The sequence below is a fragment of the Sander vitreus genome, chromosome 13 (genome assembly GCF_031162955.1).
Source record: "Sander vitreus isolate 19-12246 chromosome 13, sanVit1, whole genome shotgun sequence".
Lineage (NCBI taxonomy): Eukaryota > Metazoa > Chordata > Actinopteri > Perciformes > Percidae > Sander > Sander vitreus.
Genome location: NC_135867.1, coordinates 24,447,616 through 24,466,280, shown reverse-complemented (window position 1 = coordinate 24,466,280; position 18,665 = coordinate 24,447,616). Strand labels below are relative to the sequence as shown.

General features: G+C 43.3%; 1 protein-coding gene across 1 annotated transcript in view; it reads right to left on the bottom strand.

The window, feature by feature from the left end:
* Positions 1–18,665, bottom strand: part of auts2a (activator of transcription and developmental regulator AUTS2 a) — a 346,500-nt gene that overhangs the window by 120,204 nt on the left and 207,631 nt on the right. The window contains exon 5 of the mRNA XM_078265538.1: positions 106–135. Within this exon, the coding sequence (XP_078121664.1) occupies positions 106–135 (30 nt within the window). The remainder of the gene's footprint in view (positions 1–105; positions 136–18,665) is intronic.

Genomic DNA, 18,665 nt, shown 5'->3' with positions numbered 1-18,665 from the left:
TCTGCCTTAAAGAGAGTCTAATATTTGAATTTTATGAAACCCGATAAAGGATGCCTGAAATGATCCAAGCACATTTAGTAGTATATGAAAATCACAGTGACTTACCTTGTCGTCTTGGTCACTCTCTGTGTCACACTGCGAAAACAAAGAAAAAGAAAGACACAGCTGAAAATGAGGAATAATACATCTACATTCTTGTTTTATATTTGTCACTGATTAGATTGTATTCCATTTCAACACACGTGAGTGCCATGATCTAATTTACCTTGCAAATGGCATATCTTATCAGCTGTTTAATGACAAATGTATCACTCTTATATTCAGTGTGTGAATATCATCAGATCACTTCATTAGCTGACACAAGCACTGGAATGTGAAACAAAAAGCATTTCTCATGAGCAGCCGTGCCCTTGTTAACATCGAAACCTATGCAAAACTCAGACAGAGCTGGAATCTCAAACACTAACCGCCACTAGAATTATAATTCCATGATGATGTGGGCTCCTGCTTGAGGCTGGGGCTGGAGAAATGACAGGAAGAGGAAGGAAACTTTGTAATGGAGGGAGGAAAAAGTGGTTGGATTTCATTTTTTCTTTCCAATTTCAATTTCAAGGTCCACTTAATTCTTTATCAACTAATTAGTGTGATGCTGGGTGACTGGCGGCCCTCAACGTTGTGCATATGGCTGAGGTGCAGAGAAGCACTGGAGTCGGTAATGAAGAAGGCACTGGGGGGGAATATGGGCAGGGGTTGGCACAGCGTGTGTGTGTGTGTGTGTGTGTGTGTGTGTGTGTGTGTAGGCAGGGGGACGGGGAGTGCAGGGAGGGGTTGGTGGGTGTCGATTAAAGTAGGGAGGGAGTGAAGGAAGGGGGTAAAATGATTGACAGCCCAGGGATTGAGCGACAGAAGGCCGTTTTTTTCTATTGCTCCCTTTTTTTTTTGCTTCCATCTCTTGTTTTTTGCTGATCTGGAGCCCTGCAGAGCTCAAAGGTAGCTGGCTGGGCTCGTGGCTGGTCTGATTCTGAGGCTGGATGGTAAAAAAAAATGGGCCTTTGCAAGCTCAGCAGGAGCATAGCATCCAATTTACAGGCCTGTCCCACGCGGCCCCAGGGGCCGCCCGCGGCACACTGCCATGATGGTCAGCTCCAGCAGCTCATAAATTATGCAGAGGCAATAAACGCATTGGGCAAACACTCCTCAGACATTTTCCTGCTCTCCATTTCTCTCCCACTGTCTTTCTCCACCACCCACAACATTCCATCCCCCAGTTTAATACAGCCAGCAGCCCCATAGATTGTCAACTGGAAGAATAAATAAGGGTAATGAAAGATGAGTGTATGTATGACACGTGAATGTCTGTGTAATGCAAAAAGCTGCACACTGTGTGCATTTATGCACATCTATTCTAGCTTGTGTTGGCCAAGTATCGCTCTCTCTCTCTTGCGGCCTCCCGCACAGCACTGACTGATGCAGCAGCAGACAAGATCTGATGAACAGTATTAGCCATCTCGACTGCTTCCATGTATTCAGGCCTCTCAGAATGTGAAAACAGTAACGCGACTGAGCACTCATTAGCTGCTTCCGTGCCTATGCACACTACACACCCGGGAACACAGGCATGCAAGTGGTTCAAATAATGGACGTCATTTGAGTTTTTCCATTGTGTTGTGATCCATGAAAAAACATTACCAGCCTTTCTTTCTTGTGTTCCCCTTTTTTTCTCTCTCCCTCCTTTCCCTGTTCGCTGGCTGTGCAGCCAATTGCTTTGATTGCCAAGATAGAAGCCGGCTGGAATGACTTGCCCTTGCTTGTGAAGCAAATGGAACATGCTAATGGAACTCATCGTATTACCCGATGCAAAAGTGCCATAGCTCATTACTTTAAGATAAAAGGATATCATTGTAGACGGCAAGCAGAATTGACTTTCTGTGCTGCGACTTGATGATGATTTAATCAACTGCTCTCTTTCACTTCTCATCCCTACGCCTGTCGCTTTCGCAGGTGCCACTAAGCGAGGCACTCACACGGCTAGTGGGGGAGAGAAAAGAAAAGAAATTGCTGTCATTATTTTTTTCTCGGAATAGAGGTATGCAAATTTCCCAGACCGTCAAAGGGTGGAAAAAAGGGAAAACTTCATAAAATGGAAATACCTTTATAATGAGCAAAGTAAAAAATCCTGAGATCAGGCCTGACAGGCAAGGGCAGGCAATTTGATCGTCCTTACAGTGCAGGCGCCAAATCTCCTTTGAACTCGCTGAGCAAAAAGTAACAAATAATAACATCTCTAAAAGATTAAAAACACATCTCAGGCATACAAACAAGTCAGAGCTGTCACTCACTGATAAGTGATCATAGTAAAACTAATGCGTTGCCTCATGCATAAAGCAACCTGAGGCGGGGGAGAAGAATCCCTGCGTATCTGGAATTTCTTCCCTCCTTGTATTTCTACCTACTGACTCTTACATTGGAAACGGAGACGGAAAGCTAGAAAGTCTTGGCTTTGCACTTGTACACGTTATGAATTATTGCTACACCTCATCATTAATAACTGAGGCATGGTATAGTTTTAGGAGGTAAGCATAAGCTCAAAAATTCTGTTATTGCTACCGATGGGTGAGCATATAAATCTGCAGAGCTATGGTTAACTGTAATGTCAAAAACACTTTATACCAATCCTGAGAAGCCATGTATAATGAAAAGACATATGCCAGAGGGTTAAAATGAATAGATTATCCAGAAGAGAGAAAAAACACAACAACAATGGTGCTATTGAGATCAGTGGAGTAAGCTCCCTGACAGGCGGTAGGAAAGGGGTCTTATTTAAAGCAACATTCATGCACAATAAGGAAACCATTAGTCCTGGGAGGGGGCTGACAAAGAAAAGTGATACTCTATCCAGGCCGACTGCTATTTACACAGGGCCAGCATTATACTGTACAGCTCGACCCCAATGTTAAGTTTAAGTAACACAGGAATGTCAAACATTAGCATCAGCTCTAAGAGCTGTTGATGTTGGCCTGTATCCGGAGCACTTCTGATTGCCCCGCTGCTCTCACTCGGGCCTCTCTTTTGGCTGAGTGCTCTTACAAATTTCCCTGCGCTCAGTCCAAGCATCAAGCCTTTTGTTTATATTGGTCTGAAAGCAGGAGTAAATTATTCTTGTCCTAAATCCTCTCCAGCTGAGAGTAATACTGGCTCAATACAAGGGGAACATAAGGAGCCATGGGCCGAATGCTAAATGCTGCAGCTATGCTATCGTTCATAGTAGCGAGGCACACCAAAGTCTCCTCCTCGAGCTACCCGCAGAAAAATGTCTGTACTAAAGAGGTTACCACATCACACATGGATGCGTGCAAGGCAACTATGCCATGTTCCTTTTTCCAACATAACCTTCTGGAAATCCACTGGTCCACAAATACTAACAGATGTTAAATCGATCAAGAAAAAAATGGCATGCATAACTGATAATTCTGAAGGCAAACAGTGTGTGTAACAGGCTTATTATAATTTTGTATGTCTCCAGTGTTACAAGTCGTCTCTAATCTAATATTTTCGAAAATGGCATCTCATTGAGTCTGGATCTGTGATGGATGCGTATGGTCACCCCTATGACTGACATTAGCCTCAGGTTGTGCTGGTTTCTATCCATGGCCTTAGAATTAATTATGGTTGATATGGGCTTCATTAAAGCGCCCCGTTGCACAGAGGATAGTGTCTGTTTATCAGCCTGAGCCAGGTTGTCCTGCAGGATGGCTGAATGGGTTAAAGCCCAGGGAAGATGCCAACTTGCCTTCATGCCTGGGAGCTGGAAAGACAGCATGAAGGATGGCAGCCATTGCCAGGGTCAGCTATGACAGTGCCAATGTGATGTGCTGTCGTCAAGGGCTCCTCATTCCCCCCTCCCAACAGCTCCTTCCTGATATAGCTGCGCGTCCTGATGGTTTTTTGATGCAAACAGTCACATGGCAAAATGGTTTTCTCCCCTCCCGCCGCATCCTCCTCCATCTGCTGCTGGGCCAGAGTGCCGCCGACTGCCCGCCTGTCACAGCGTGCGTGGAAATTAGCTGGGGAGGAGGTGCTCGCTTGTGCTAATTACATTTTAATCATTGGAAATGTGTTGGCAAATCAAGCCTTGATTGCCATCTTGGAGCCCAGTGTTCCTCTCTGCAGGTTGGGGAGGGGGGTGGGGGTTTGTGGGGATAGGATGTGGCTGAGCCCAGACACGCCAAACTGGACACCTCACTCTCCACCACAACTTGATATGGCGGCATGCCTGGCCTCCCACTGGGTAGGGGCTGTGCCACATTATTCATGGGGAATATAGGAAGACCGGCATGGCGAAATGGGGATCTGTGCCATGCTTATTCTCAAATCCCCCACTCACACCTCCCGTACCCCTCTCTCTTTCTCACCCACACATTACACAGTCTGCCAGTCCCGCCACTGTGGATTGAGGAACAACAAATAGAGCAAGGCAGGAGGAGACTGATGAGCTCAGGGTTTGCTACACAGCACGTGCATTGGCGCACAAAGCTGGAGCAGCAGGCCCCGTCACAATATGCTCACAAATTACTTTCTTATAAAACAGAAATAAAAACGAGAAACTGACTTGGCTACATCAAATTTAGACTTTTTCAGAAACAAATAATCTTAAGGTTGGCAACATAAGTATGGTTGATACATGTTGATGACTGGAGATGCAGATATGCTCCAGTTTGTTAAGCTGTACCAGACACACCAACATGGCCATTATGCTCAACTGCCGGCTTCATGCAGCTCCTTCACCCGTTGTGACTTGTGATATTAATGATGATCTTGCCGGAACAGACCTTCTGTTACAAAGCCCCTTTTCCTTGGTCAGTGTTAACCACTGCTACACTGGCACTGTTTTTTTGGTTCATTACGAGTGTGAATCAAAACACACATACGCCCAAACGTACACTGTAACCAAGTGGCTTCACACTGGAGTGAACCTCAAATAAACTAGAAATAAGACCAGCAGACACACACTTCATAAAACGATATCCATACTGTAAAAGTACAGTTAAGTAAATGTACCTAAAAGTTCAGTGAGTGAAAGGGGAAATTCAACATGACATGCCTGACTGGGACATATCATTAAAATAAGGAGAGTTCTGAGGTGATGACATCGAACATCTAATTTCCACAGCATCTGCTTGATGTCGAACAGTCATATAAAAGTATGGTAGGAAAGAGTAGACCTAAATCAGAAGGAAAAGAAAACAGCACAGCTTGAGTGTTTGAGACAGTCTATATGGTCACATAAGGCAAACGCCTCTTTCATTAGCCAAGAATGTTTCGTCAGGGAGGACCAGACGTCTGTCTGGACTAATATAGCCAGGACTGATCCACATGTGTAGCACTGGCCAAATGCAGCAGGCCAACATCTGAATGCAATTTCCCTTCAAATGTTAAACTTTATCCAGTAGATATTCAATTTGACCGCAGACTCTGGATCCCACTCACTGGGGCAGGGGAGCTAAAGGAGGGACGATGGTGGAGGAGGGCAGAAAAATGAAGCCTTCCATAAAATAATAACAACTTTATAGTCTTTGACCTCTGTTTCAATACTCTGGAGTACATTCTTTTTATGTTTTATTTTAGTGGACTGTGCCAAAAATTACTAAAAGAATATTTGAAAAAATGTCTAAACCTGACTCTTCTTATTACAGATTCCATATTGCTAAATCTCTAACGGTTTACATTATAATAGCACCAATAAAGTCACATCAGAGAGTTGGCTGTGCAATATCTGCAAAAGGACCCTATGTTGAGGTGTGGGCACAGAAGTGACAAAAGCCCCGTCTGAAACGCAGATACACAGACACGTTCACACACTTCTGGCTGCCTGGGATGAAAATATATGTTCAGAAGGCATACAGGTGGTGTATGTGTATGGTGCTTTCTGTTTGAGTGTGGAGGAAGGTAGGATATTTAACTCAACCGGAGATGTGGCAGCGTGCTACTGAAGTGATGCTTGGCAGAAACAGATGTTGCCGCAGGGTAAACCTCTCTGTTGATCAGTCCCATCCACCCACCCAACATGCACACACCTGACAAGGACCAGGGTAGGGAGGGAGGAACACAGAGGTGCAGCACTTTGCTTTTTTAAAAATCCATTTGTTACACAAGCAAGTTCAGTATCTCTCCTTCTAGAAGCATCTCAACACGGATCTCCCGGCAACAGGCGCCTGAAGGTGGGAAGTGTTTACTGGTTATCTGATAGAAAGGGAAAAACATAAGACACGGCTGCAGCACACAAGTGTGGGCGCATACAAAAACACCCACAAACACACACTTTAGCTCATCCCAACCCGGCACTGTTTCCATAAACCAATAGGGAACTGAGGCACGAAGCAGGTGGTAGATTAATCAAAGATTAATAGAAGGATTTTGAGATAATTACATACATCAAGTAGCATTGTTTGTGCAGTTATGGTGACTCCCCTGAGATGAGTCCTCTTGGTGTGTATTTTAAGTACCCCACATGCTAGACATTAACAATGATGGGATTTTGCATCTTCATTACATCAATCTGGCCATACACATAAAAAAATCAATTTGTGGATTGCTCCTAAAGAAGCACAATTCCCTGTGTATATTAAAGACAAACTGGATTTCTGTACCAGAAAAAGTGCCATGATGGAATCAGTGAAATTCAGGATTGTGTATTGAACCTCAATAGTTTTAGTATCGACTGAAATGTGTCCGTAGCACCAAACGTTGAAAACTGCCAAACATAAAAAGCTGGCACTGAATGCTCGCTCAAATTCACACTTACTCAATTTCTGAGTTACATCAATCAATTTAGACTTTTATTTTAGACAAGATTGGTGTGTTTTAATATTAGTATTGACAACTGACACCATCGTATTTTATATTGTATCCTATCAGCAGTTAATATATATATATATATATATATATACACACATATATGTATATATATATATACACACACACACACACACACACACACACACACACACACATTAGGCTAACTGAAATAAAACCATGCCAATCTCTAGGTATGGTGAAGGGTATGTGATGATGTGGGGCTATTTTAATTCCAAAGGCCAAGGGAACTTTATCAGGATGCAAAGATTGGATGTTTCCTCATTTTTTTAATTAAGGCATTAAGATCAATTTCCTAAAGATGATTTTTTATTCCTCTTTTTAGTCAACTTTAGCATGGGTGTCCTAATTTGTTCACATGACTGTATATACATACACACATACATATATAAGAACAAAGGACCCATTATATAGAAAATAATCTCTGTCGGCCACCTCTAGTATTATTTGTAACAATCATAGCTTGCATGTTCTTGGATGTATGCTTAACTACAGGCAGCAACCCTCTGTTGTCAAGAGATATAAACCTCATCTGCTTCCCTCAACTCCCACTTGCAGCCCTCCCTCCCTCCACACTGACTCATAGCTGAGGGGGGAGAAAAACATCAGGATTAGGTTCTGTGCCTCTAATCACTTAACTCCTCACACCTGATGGCACACTATTAACTTTGACTGTCTCCAGTGACCCCGTGGGTCGTTGCCCATCACATCAAGTTTTTATTAGGGAATTTTCCTCATCATTAGCCATGTCCTGGAAACGAGCCATTAATATTCATAGTGGCAAACCAAAATGAGGTCCCACTGATTTTCCATCATCCAAGCTATCTGCGCAGCTGCCGCCGTTAACAATCACCCCGGTGCTGCGCATTCGCCACGTATCATTATGGGGTTCCATAAAGCTCTCTCTCTGGGTCTGCCATGATGAGAAGGAGAGCAAGGTGTAGGAGGAGAAGGAGAAAAGTGTGAGGCTTGCAGCCAGCTGATGCCCGTCTGAAAGAAACTGCCCAGCTCTGCCAAAAATCTGCCTGGAAGTCTCATGCATAAAGGCCAGCACTGTCAATGCTAACAACCCCTGCAAGCTCTGCCAGGGACACAGCTGAGATACTGAGTTCCCTCAGTGCTCTCACATCAGAGCACACAATGTTCATCAGTCTGTAATAGCAGCTAGGAATGCATCGCTTTGGAAAGGTTTAAAATCACTTCCACAAGAATTCTCTATTAGATATAATATATAATTCTCGTTATTTTCCAATGAATACTAAATGAAAAACCCAATTACCATTGTGTCATTTACATAGCAATACATCCTGAAAAAAATACAATATTTAGATTTTCCAGGAATTCGTTCTGATATCTCTTCAAAGTAAGAGGCATTTAACTCGGCAGGATATCAGAACACCAGGAGTCTGAGTAAACACGTCCCATTGATCCAAAATGGCTGCTCGTGTTTCCACAGATTGCAGCTCGTCATCAAAACGATCCACCCAGCTTGTGTCTCTGCTTCTCTGTTACCAGAGGAGGGCATCTCACATCTTGGATGCCAGCAAGAGCAGGTGCTCAGGCTCCACACAGTGTGTGTGTACACACAGGCCTGATAAGGTGCCTCAGAGCAACAATGTCCCAGGCATCTCCTGCTGATAAGACTCCTCTCTCTTCCCTACTCACCCGAGCTGAGACTAGCTTTCCCCGATGCAAGGTAAGGCCTCCTATGTGTCACGGGTGGGAGCAGCAAATTAAGAGGCAACACCCTGACAGGTAGATATAAACGTCCCCCTTTTGCTCTTACGCTAGGCTACGTCACACGGATGTGAGGTCAGTGCTCCTCACTGAATTCAATATGAAAATGATAACTGCACATCAGTTATGTGAGCTTATATGTGAGAGTCAGTCTGACAGGTAATTTAGTTTACATATTATATTTCTGGTGAATGCTAGATGTTATTAGTTGGGAACTGTTAAGTTGCCTGGGAATGAAAATGGTGTCTTGATTTTAAAACAGATTGCAAATTCAACAACTTTCAGTAGAACGAGGACATAAGGTGAGACACCAGAACAGATGCAGCCGCTTCAGCACCGTCTTCCAAATAATTAGAGCTGCGGTGACAAAAACACTTTGTTATTCTCCTACTATGATTTGCTCGCTGTCGCAGTGTACATCTGAGTTGCCTCATTATACAGAAAGTAGTCAAATAAAAGCCGACACCACACACTCCTGTCAGGATTCTGTCTACCACACATGCAAACAAGCGCAAATGAATAAACATTAGCTGTTGTTGAGGGCTGGTCTTTGAGCCGCGAGGCTCACAAAGATCCGCTTTGTACAAAATAAAAATATTTAATTTGAAAGACTGATGCAAGGCAAAATGAAATTAAAAGGAACCCATGCTAACTGCTAAAACAAATTACTTGCAGCGCGCTAAATTACATTTGCTCCTCCATCAGCGAGATCAAACGAGCCTAGTTTGACTCCCCTGCGCTAATGATTTCCTGCACTCACCTCCTTTTTCATCCCAGGGGTGTTAATAAACACTCAGTCTGGTTTTTTGTGTTTGTTTGTTTGGTTTATTTATACATTTCCCAGCTCTACGTCTCATCTTGCTCCCTCCCTCTCTCGTACACTTTGCCCACGCCGGTGGCAGACTGGGTGAATTAGTGGGATCTAATGTAATCCCAGGGACAGCGGGCTTCTGAAAAACGTGCTCAATTAAAGCAGGATGAGCCCAGTGGGAGCCTCCCTGGCAGAGCGTGGGGTGACTGACGCAGCCCTTTGGTTGGGTTTAATTAGCATGCTAAGTGGTAGAGCACGATAGCAGGCTGAAAGCCACGGACCAGCCATCTGACATCCACCACCTCCCACAATACCAGCAGTACAGTCACGGATCCAACCAGTCCAGCCCCCCCACTGGCCCTTAAAGCCTGATTTAACCTCCTGACAAAAACATACAGGTAGCACAATTTTAGTTTATTTTGAACATTTAAAAAAAAAAAAATTTGAAAAGTTCAAAAAAACTAAAATTTCGTAACCTGTATGCCTTTGTCCGGAGGGCCAGTGGTGGGGCTGGACTGGTTGGAACTGTGACTGTACTGCTGGTATTGTCACAGGTATGGACTGAAGCCAACGACGAGGGGACTAAGAATGGCTGGGGAAGAGCATCCAGCTCAGAACATGTTCCATATCTGCACATCTTTGGTTGAGAAAATTACAAGTAAAATATCTTAAACTTTGTCTTGTTGATGTTTTTGCAGGCTCCTCAATCAACTTTTTAAAAATTGTTTGCTTTTCAGCAGTAAACAGCCTGTCAAAGAGTGGGACCAAATATCGATACGGCAATATATCGTTCTTTGTGCGATACGATAATCGGGTGCCAAATATCAATATTTTAATGAATAAAATAAGGTGCTCTAAATAGATTTCCCTGCTCCCAGCGTTGCTATGTAATGGCTCTTTGAGGTGGCGCTCAACACATGAATGAGGAAAACTTGAACAGAAGTTATCTAGCCAAAGAGGAAGATGTTTTCAACGAGATGGCGGACAGCAGTTTGAGGAAAATAACAGATGCCCCAGCCACGTCTGGACACATAGTTGCTCTATAGTTGTCATTTTAATTTACAGACTGAAAAACTTGTGCTGCAGAATTGTGCTGTTTTCTAACAGTTTGGACTTGCAGTGAATAACGAGTGAAAACCTGCACTTAACCTTTTCACTGGCATTTTGTATTCATAATTAGACCGATATTGTGATGTATCATTATGGGATTGTCTAGCAATATATTAATTATTGCAGAATTGCTGTATCGTGATATTTTCGGTATCGTGAGCCATGCACGTTTGTATCATGTATCGTAAGGTACCCTGTGATTCCCACCTCTAGTCAACAGGCTGGATCGTACCACATCAGCACACCATCGCTGATCTGAAGGATAGCTCCAGGACAGCAGAGTTGATCAAAGATAAGTGCATTAAAATGAATGCAGTCTTGTTTTGCTCCTTGAAACCATTAGCAGTATGCGAACATTCGGTGAGTGAGTGAGTGGAGCTGTGCTCTCACAGACTTTCCAGACATTTGTCAAACTGTAATGTTTTGCAGTGCTTCATGTGTTTTCTGTTTGATTTATGTACAGCACAATACCACAGCGCTCAGGCCCCAAGGCTCTATGCTCATATTGACTGCCCCAGCGGTGGACTTCAGAATGAAAGACAAACCAGGGATAAAAATGTTTGCCCACCAACCAGTAACATGCGAAAACAACACAACGGCAACATCTGCATTAAATTCACATATCTGACTCAAAGGTTCTTCTTCTATTCTTTAGCTGGAATGATTTCTACATTGTTTACTGCAATGCCAACACTTACACAAATATCTGACTGCACAGTATTCTTTGTAGGGGTGCAACGGTTTGTATATTTGTGCCGAGTCATTGTACAGGGGGTCATGGTCCTGTGCACACAGCTGCATGCAGAATACACCGTAGGTAGATAGATGCACTTAATGCGAAACTAAAGTTCACAAGCACGCCAGGAAACGTTTAGCCGTACGCCGTTAGCAACATGTGCTTAGGTTAGCACAACAAGCTGATTGGCGTGTGAGTCAGTAACACTATGGCGAGCGTAAATCAAACGCCGGAGCTGGAAGACCCGGTCAGCTACAACAGCAACAGAGAAAGAGAGCTGTGTATAAGACAAGGACGGTGTTTCAGCGTTGGAAACACATCCAACATGCTAATGCACATCGTAATTCTTTGCCAATGCCTCTTTTTTTACTTTGCTCTGTAGCTGAAATTTCAGGGTCAGCTCCTCCAACAAAAATGCTTAGTGAATTACTGGTTAGGGTTCTGTAGAGCTTGACAAAAGAAAAACTCTGCTAATTGTTATCAGTGACAAGAGAATAGACTCAATCCATCTAAAGTTGAAAGAGTTCGAGCACACAGCTTTTTGGGAGACGGTGTCTTGTCAGTGAGCGAGGGTCAGCTGTCATGTGGTGTACTGGTGTTTTTCCAGGCCACTGGTTACTGCTCCCCTCGTGTGTTGTTATAGTGTCTCTGAATAAGTGATCATGCTCCAATAAAAACTGACCTACCCTTAGCTCCACTCAAGAGCTTTCAAGCCAACTCAGCACACAATATCGCACATAGTTTATGACAACTCCTCTCTTGGCTTTCTTACAGCCCAAAGACAATGGGAAGGAGAGAGGGAGAGAAAATCACTGGAGTGTTTTGTCAGCCGTAATTACTCTCCAATTATATGGTCAAAATATGGCATTACAGGGCACTTTGTTGTCCAGGCAGCCTGGCTTTGATCAAGTTGTGGCAGAATGTGTTTCATATTAGAGGCCCCACCATGATGTTTCCTGTCACGACAAGGATAACAGCGAGGTCAGCAGAGCATGGACCCCCCCCACCCCCCCTCCCCTGCTGGGAGCAATAGCAGTACCACATCCATCCCTGATGCATACTCCGCTTCTCTCCAGCTAGTGAGTAAAAAGGATGGTGTGGATAGGGAGAAACAAAGCATAAAAAAGAACAGGGATGAGAGAAGTGAGTGACTCACAGAAATGGTTAACAATATAGAGATATCTTATAATAGATGCAAACCATGCTTTTTGCCACAGGTCATAACTATAATCACCCACCTGTTGTCACGAGAAGGACACAGTTTGACATTGCAAAGAAAAGCCAACATAGGAGTGATGGATTCAGTTTTACTGAGAAAAAATTAAATTTGCTCCACTTAAAGTGCAGCTACCTTTTTCTGTTTTTCTCACCAACCCAGAGGTTAAAAAGTAGCCTTTGGCGTCTTTGTTGTAAACAAGCACTATCTATTCACATCCAGCATGTCTCACCATAATGTGATTGCATGTATCCTAAAGTCTGTAAAATATGATTTTACAAAGCATTTCCGCACAGCTTTTTTAAATGTTTTCTCTTCTATTACTGGCACACTGCTACTTTTTTACTTTTACTAAGCGTTGAAGTCCTCTGTAGTCATTGTGAGATTGTGTTCAGTAAAGCACAGCTCTACAGCGCCACAAGTGGTCCAAATCTTCCCTGCATACATTTAAAAAAAATTTTTTTAGAATAGTGTGAGTGCAGGATATGTTAAACGTGATGTTATCTGTGGGTAATGTCATGGTGGAAGTGAACCCTGAGGTCAGCTTCAGTGGTGTGAAGATGATGGACCATTCATCACTTTATCACACAGCCAAGGTAAGAGGCTGTTGCACTGGAGCCCTGCAGCTGACATTATGTATTAACACTGAGTGTTCAAGGAAAATTACAATGACTTTGAATGTGCTCATTTTCATCCAACACATTCTCTCTTGGGTTGACAGTGCTCTGACACAACCCACTTATCAAAGACGCCCATGTGGGTAAAGAAAAACATTTCACTACAGCATCTCTGAGCTGAGCAGAGCTTGCCAGGCTCTTGCTGGTCATCTGCTGAGGGCCAGTGAGAGCTCTTCCTGAGGGATATCAGTGGCATCCCAGGCCAGGCATGGCATGTGCTCTCTCCAGGCTCCCCCCCCCCCACCCAGGCCCTGCTGCATGCTGGCCTACGCTGCGGACACCGCCATCTGTGCTGCCCCCCGACGGTAAGTTGGCAAACGAGGCTGCACAAGCAGTCCTCCCCTAATTTGGGCGTTCGGCCCAGGGGTTGGAGGAGGAGGGTGGCTTTGGTGTGGTGAGGGATGCTCCTTGGTGTTTCAGAGAGCCACTCCATAACACTTTTCTCATGAGCGCTCCTCCGGAGGGCTGCTGGAACGTCTCAGAGCCATCTGGGGAGAAGTGGAGCGTGGCAGGGAGCAGCTGGACGCTTACAGCTGCTATTTAAGCCCTGGCAGCAGAGCTCCACATCAGTCAGTCACAAGGAAATGCAAGAAGCACAGCAAAGCAGAACCCAGCAGAGGAGAGCTCACACAACACAGCAATCCGGCTCCACACTCCTGACATGCACTTGTTCTGTCCTTTCTCACTAAATTACAGAGGAAAAAAAGCTGCAAATAATTCTGCTAGTGAGTACAGAATCTGTACAGTTCAATGGTGGTGGTGGCCAAAAACTGTTTTTGCAGTAGACAACATAGGTATTTCCAATTAAAGTCACAAAAAATATATTTAAAAAAAATTGTGATTTTACATTTACAGAAGTTGAACATAAAGACATTGGGTATATATATATATATATATTTTTTTTAAGGATGTATTGTATATAAACTTGTGTTAAGAGGAGAGTACAATTACAGAGCCAGGAGCATGTCATGGTATCTTAAATTAAAGATGTGAAATGTGGTTTGTGGAGCAGTGTACATGAGATGTTATCTCTTGGCAAAGACAAGTGTGAACAGGGTCTAGTCAGATAAAGTGAGGCAGGTCACATTACACTCTGGGAATCTGCCTCGGCTTACAGCAGCACTTTACTACAAGTAAACACTCTTGAGTAGCTTAATGAAAGCAAATAGAGACGGAGGGAGCTTGATGACTAACAGACTTCCTCCAAACATATGCACTCTAATAATTCAATTACATCCAGAGTAAGGCAATACTTATATTTTTTGCAACTGTAAGCACCCTAGACATGTTATTTCAGTCCTTTTCAAGTAAGAATCTCGAAGATTTTCATCAAATTGAATCTCTGTTAAGTCACTATCTATTGCCGAATAAGATAACAATGGCGACTGAGTAAGTGGGCTGTGTTTTTAAACATATTGCAATATATTTATATTTTATTGCTACAAAATGTGATTGTCAAGCAGACAAACTGACCAAATTCTCATGTGCAATTTATTTAATAAAAAATTGATACTTGGCGTCCGTCTATCGATACAGTATTGCCACAGAAAATATTGCGATACTATGCTGTATCGATTTTCCCCCCCACCCCTAGTATCTGTGCTGACATTCCCAGGAAAAATCACAATAGGCAATAGTGGAGAGGGTAGGCGGAGCTAACGGAACAGACCACTCACTTGTGTGTGAAGCGGCATACTGTTTTTTCCAGTTGCGAGTACAGTTGAGGTTACTATGGCCGAACAAACAAAGAAAAGCGATTACTACAGACAATAAAACTTCTAAAACAAGTGAAAGTACACCAATAAAAAATAAACCAAACCACACCTCCCGTATCTTTTTTTACGACAACAGTACCAAGTTTTCTGTAGAGCTGCCACACATTCATGAAATCATATAAACTTTACTGAGGAAATAAGGCAATCTCAAACAATGGCCCTAATTGGAATATTGACACTCACCAAGTTATCTGTAAAACATACTGATGATGAATTTTCAAGTCTATGACACATATTATGAAAGAATTACATCATATGTTTTGGACCGTCCGCACAGATGACCACAGAGAAAATGCTTACTCATAAGATGTTTAAGGAAAAACGTCCGAAGCTCAGAACAAAAGCACAATTAATGTTTGGAAAATATTGCAGCACTTATAGCTACAGTCTTCATTACTTTGAAATGTACCTGACAGCATCACGAGAGACTTACAGGCAAAACACAGATACACAGAAAGTGGACAAGCTCATAGTCAGAGACACAGGCAGAAAAATGTGCACTAACAATTAACACAAAAAAAGAAAGAACTGGATCCTCAGCACATGTTGATTGGTCACTGGAGACTGCATGGGAGATATTCTCACTAAGCTGTACAAGTCTTGATTCTTGTGTGGATCCCAAGAGCCCAAACCCCCCCCAAAATAAAAACTGCTTGTCACGACAACATTAATTATAGTGTTAAAGGTAAAAAAAAGTATTGACTTCCTCTCTTCTGCAACCTCCCAAACCACTAGCAGCCAGCAAACCCCACCGCCCCCCGAGGTAAAGTCTTCTACTAGCTCAGGCCCAGGAGCTAACTGGAAAAAAAAGCCCCACTAAGACCAATTAAGGCCTTCACTAGGAGACTGAAAGGAAGACAAATGGAGGCAGAAGGCCCGATTACAAGAAACCTTTGTACAGATGTAAAGCAATTAGAGCAGTCTCAGGGGCCAGACAGTGCGGTACCTGTGAGTCATGGATCCTACAGCCAGTCGAAAGTTGGAACAATCCCTCTTTTCTGTTTAGGGCCCCAGTCAGCCTGTGTATTAGTGTCATATATCAGCCGATAGGCCTGGTATTGGTTTCTCTAGTGCAGGGAAGAGGCAGTAGTCTGCCAAAGAGGATCACTCCACCCTCCATTATCCGTCTGTTGGGAGAACAGGGGCTCTATTATCCATTCAGGCGGGGCCTTTTCGATAAAACAAGGCTAGATAGGAAGTGTGGAAGCTCTCAGGTGTCTCCTTCCACCAGGGAAGTTTGTCAGCGAGGTCATTCTGATAAAAGCTGGGGTAATTATACTGCACAGCACCACCGATTACCAGTCAGAGCACATTTAACCAGGGCAGCACTGTGACCTCTACCTCACAATGGCGTGGCAGCGAACCCACACTGACGTAGCTTCAGTCTGAAGACCATCGGTGGAAAAATCTATATGTAACATCTATAGTAAATATAGCGAGGTGTGAATTTCTTAGTTGTTTGCCTAATGGCTACTGTCAGCATTTTACTTAAATGCAACATGCAAGATTTCCTACAGTCGCCGTTGCAGTGTGTCTCCACTTGTCTACGTCTGTCATTAATGGCCAAAATAAAGAGCAGATAGGGTCAGAATCTGCAGAGAGTAACAAACGATTGCTAATGAAAATTTATGTTCAGTGGTCCGATCTACAATTAGCTAAAGCAAAAACCCTCCTCGTGACCTGAGATTATGAAATAATTTTGACAAATGGAGGCCGGGTTTATAATTACCTTTTTCCCTTCCTCCAAGACGAGGCTAGCTGCAGCCCTCATTATTTATGGTTGGCTTTAAAAAGCGGGTATAGGAGAATGAATGTGCGGCTGTCATTGTGCGTAATGGAGCTAATAATGGTGTCCTGTGCACCGCATAATGAACCCCACTCCCATAGAAAAGCTATCTCCTCTCCTCTGCCAGTTTGATGAGCAGAACATTCTTCAGCATTCTCCTGCTTTAAAATGACCAGTCTGCACGTGGCAGTGTGGCCCGTAGAAACTCAAGAGGTAGAGTCAGAGCTAGTAAAGGTATCTTTGGGAAATGACTATTGCAGCCGTTTCAGCTATTTGTCTGCACCCTCATTTGCAGATACTTAACACTTACCATCAAACTAACACACAGATTTCCTGTCTGCTAACTGTTATTCCTAGCAGTGACCTAACAGTGATTTAGAAGGATTCAAAAGAGACTACTTTGTCTAATTTAACTATAAAGTCATTTTAACCACATAAAAACAGCCCTGGGAAAACCTCATTAAGTGCAAATCCCAAAAATGCAACTATGTACTGCATTATAAAATATGTGTGTGATTGCTTGGAATTGCCAGTGCAGTAAATCTGCACAGCAGTGCCTAGCTTGATTTGGGAGCTGAAGAAAACCATTTGACTTCACAGTTCAAGCTTGATGAAGTCCCTGGACGCTGCTGGTTAAAGACTTAAGCAGATGGCCCAATACTTGGCGCAAGAAAAGAGCTGCACTGAATATTTTTTGGCAAATCTACAGGCATATGGCAAAAGTTCATGCCAAACACTCCATTTCACAAAAAAAGATCCAGCCTGTGGAAAAGCAAAAGCATATTAGGAAAGAAATAATAAGAGACAGAGAAATGAGAATGACAGAAAGATGTTAAAATGCCAGAAATATGATACTGTTTGGTCTATACACATCTAATTTACTGTGAGCCCATCTAGATCTTCCCAGTCTTAAACAATCACTGTCATAATAACGCAGAGTGGAAGGGATGAACAGGGTTCTGCTTTGGATCAAGGCAGAATCTACAGCTCCGAGGGGCCGAGTGAGGTAGAACAAGCCCTCGGCACTCTGGAAAAATCAGACTTCACTATCCTGGATTGGCCAGTGCTCACATCCTTTTGTCTGCTGCCAAAAGATTAGGCGTGAGGACATTTTGCGGTGAATGGATACACATTTAAGATCTAAGAAGATGACTTGCGGGATTTGGTATCAATAAAGACACAGATAGCTGAAGACGATAATCCACAAGGCAGAAAATCAAATGAAAAGCTCATATCCTGTGTAACCCCACTCAGTATAACAGTTAGGCATCAACTGTACGATCCTCGATTCAGTTGTCTGAGACTTTGTATGAATAAGAAAGTCGCGTGCGCTTTTGAAGCAAAGACACATTGAGGAAAAATAGCAGAGCTGAAAGCTTGGAGCTCAGTAACCACTGGAAGACAAAGGATGATTGGCAGCAGACACAACATTAGTGGGAGGAAGATCTCTCTCAAGAGCTTGACAGGCAGAGAGAGAGTATCAATCATTCTGCTGCAGAAGGTGCCTTCAACAATGCAATCCTCAATCACTTGCTTTTGTTCTACTTGTGGTCCTGTTCCATCGTGCTCCACAACACACGTTTGTTTGATCTGGGACAACAGCTTCAAACGTCCCAGCATTGTCAACGCAATATCCAATTTTTCTTCTCTTATCCATGCGAGGCCTTGATAACGTCATTGCCAAAATATGAGCTCCTTCAAAAATAGATTTTGACATTCTTTCAACTCCTGTTACAGAGACACACCTTGTTTTAAGGGTATTTATTTGTTGTTGAATAGATTTAGGATAACAGGAAACTATGATTTTTTTTTATCTTCCTCCGTTGTGGTCTGCCCTTTGCCTCATGGCAACGACCCTTTACGGGACTAGCTCTGATATTCTGTTAGCTGACAGTTTTTGCAGGTCCCCGACAAAAGCCCTGTCTTGGAGGCAAATCAGCATTG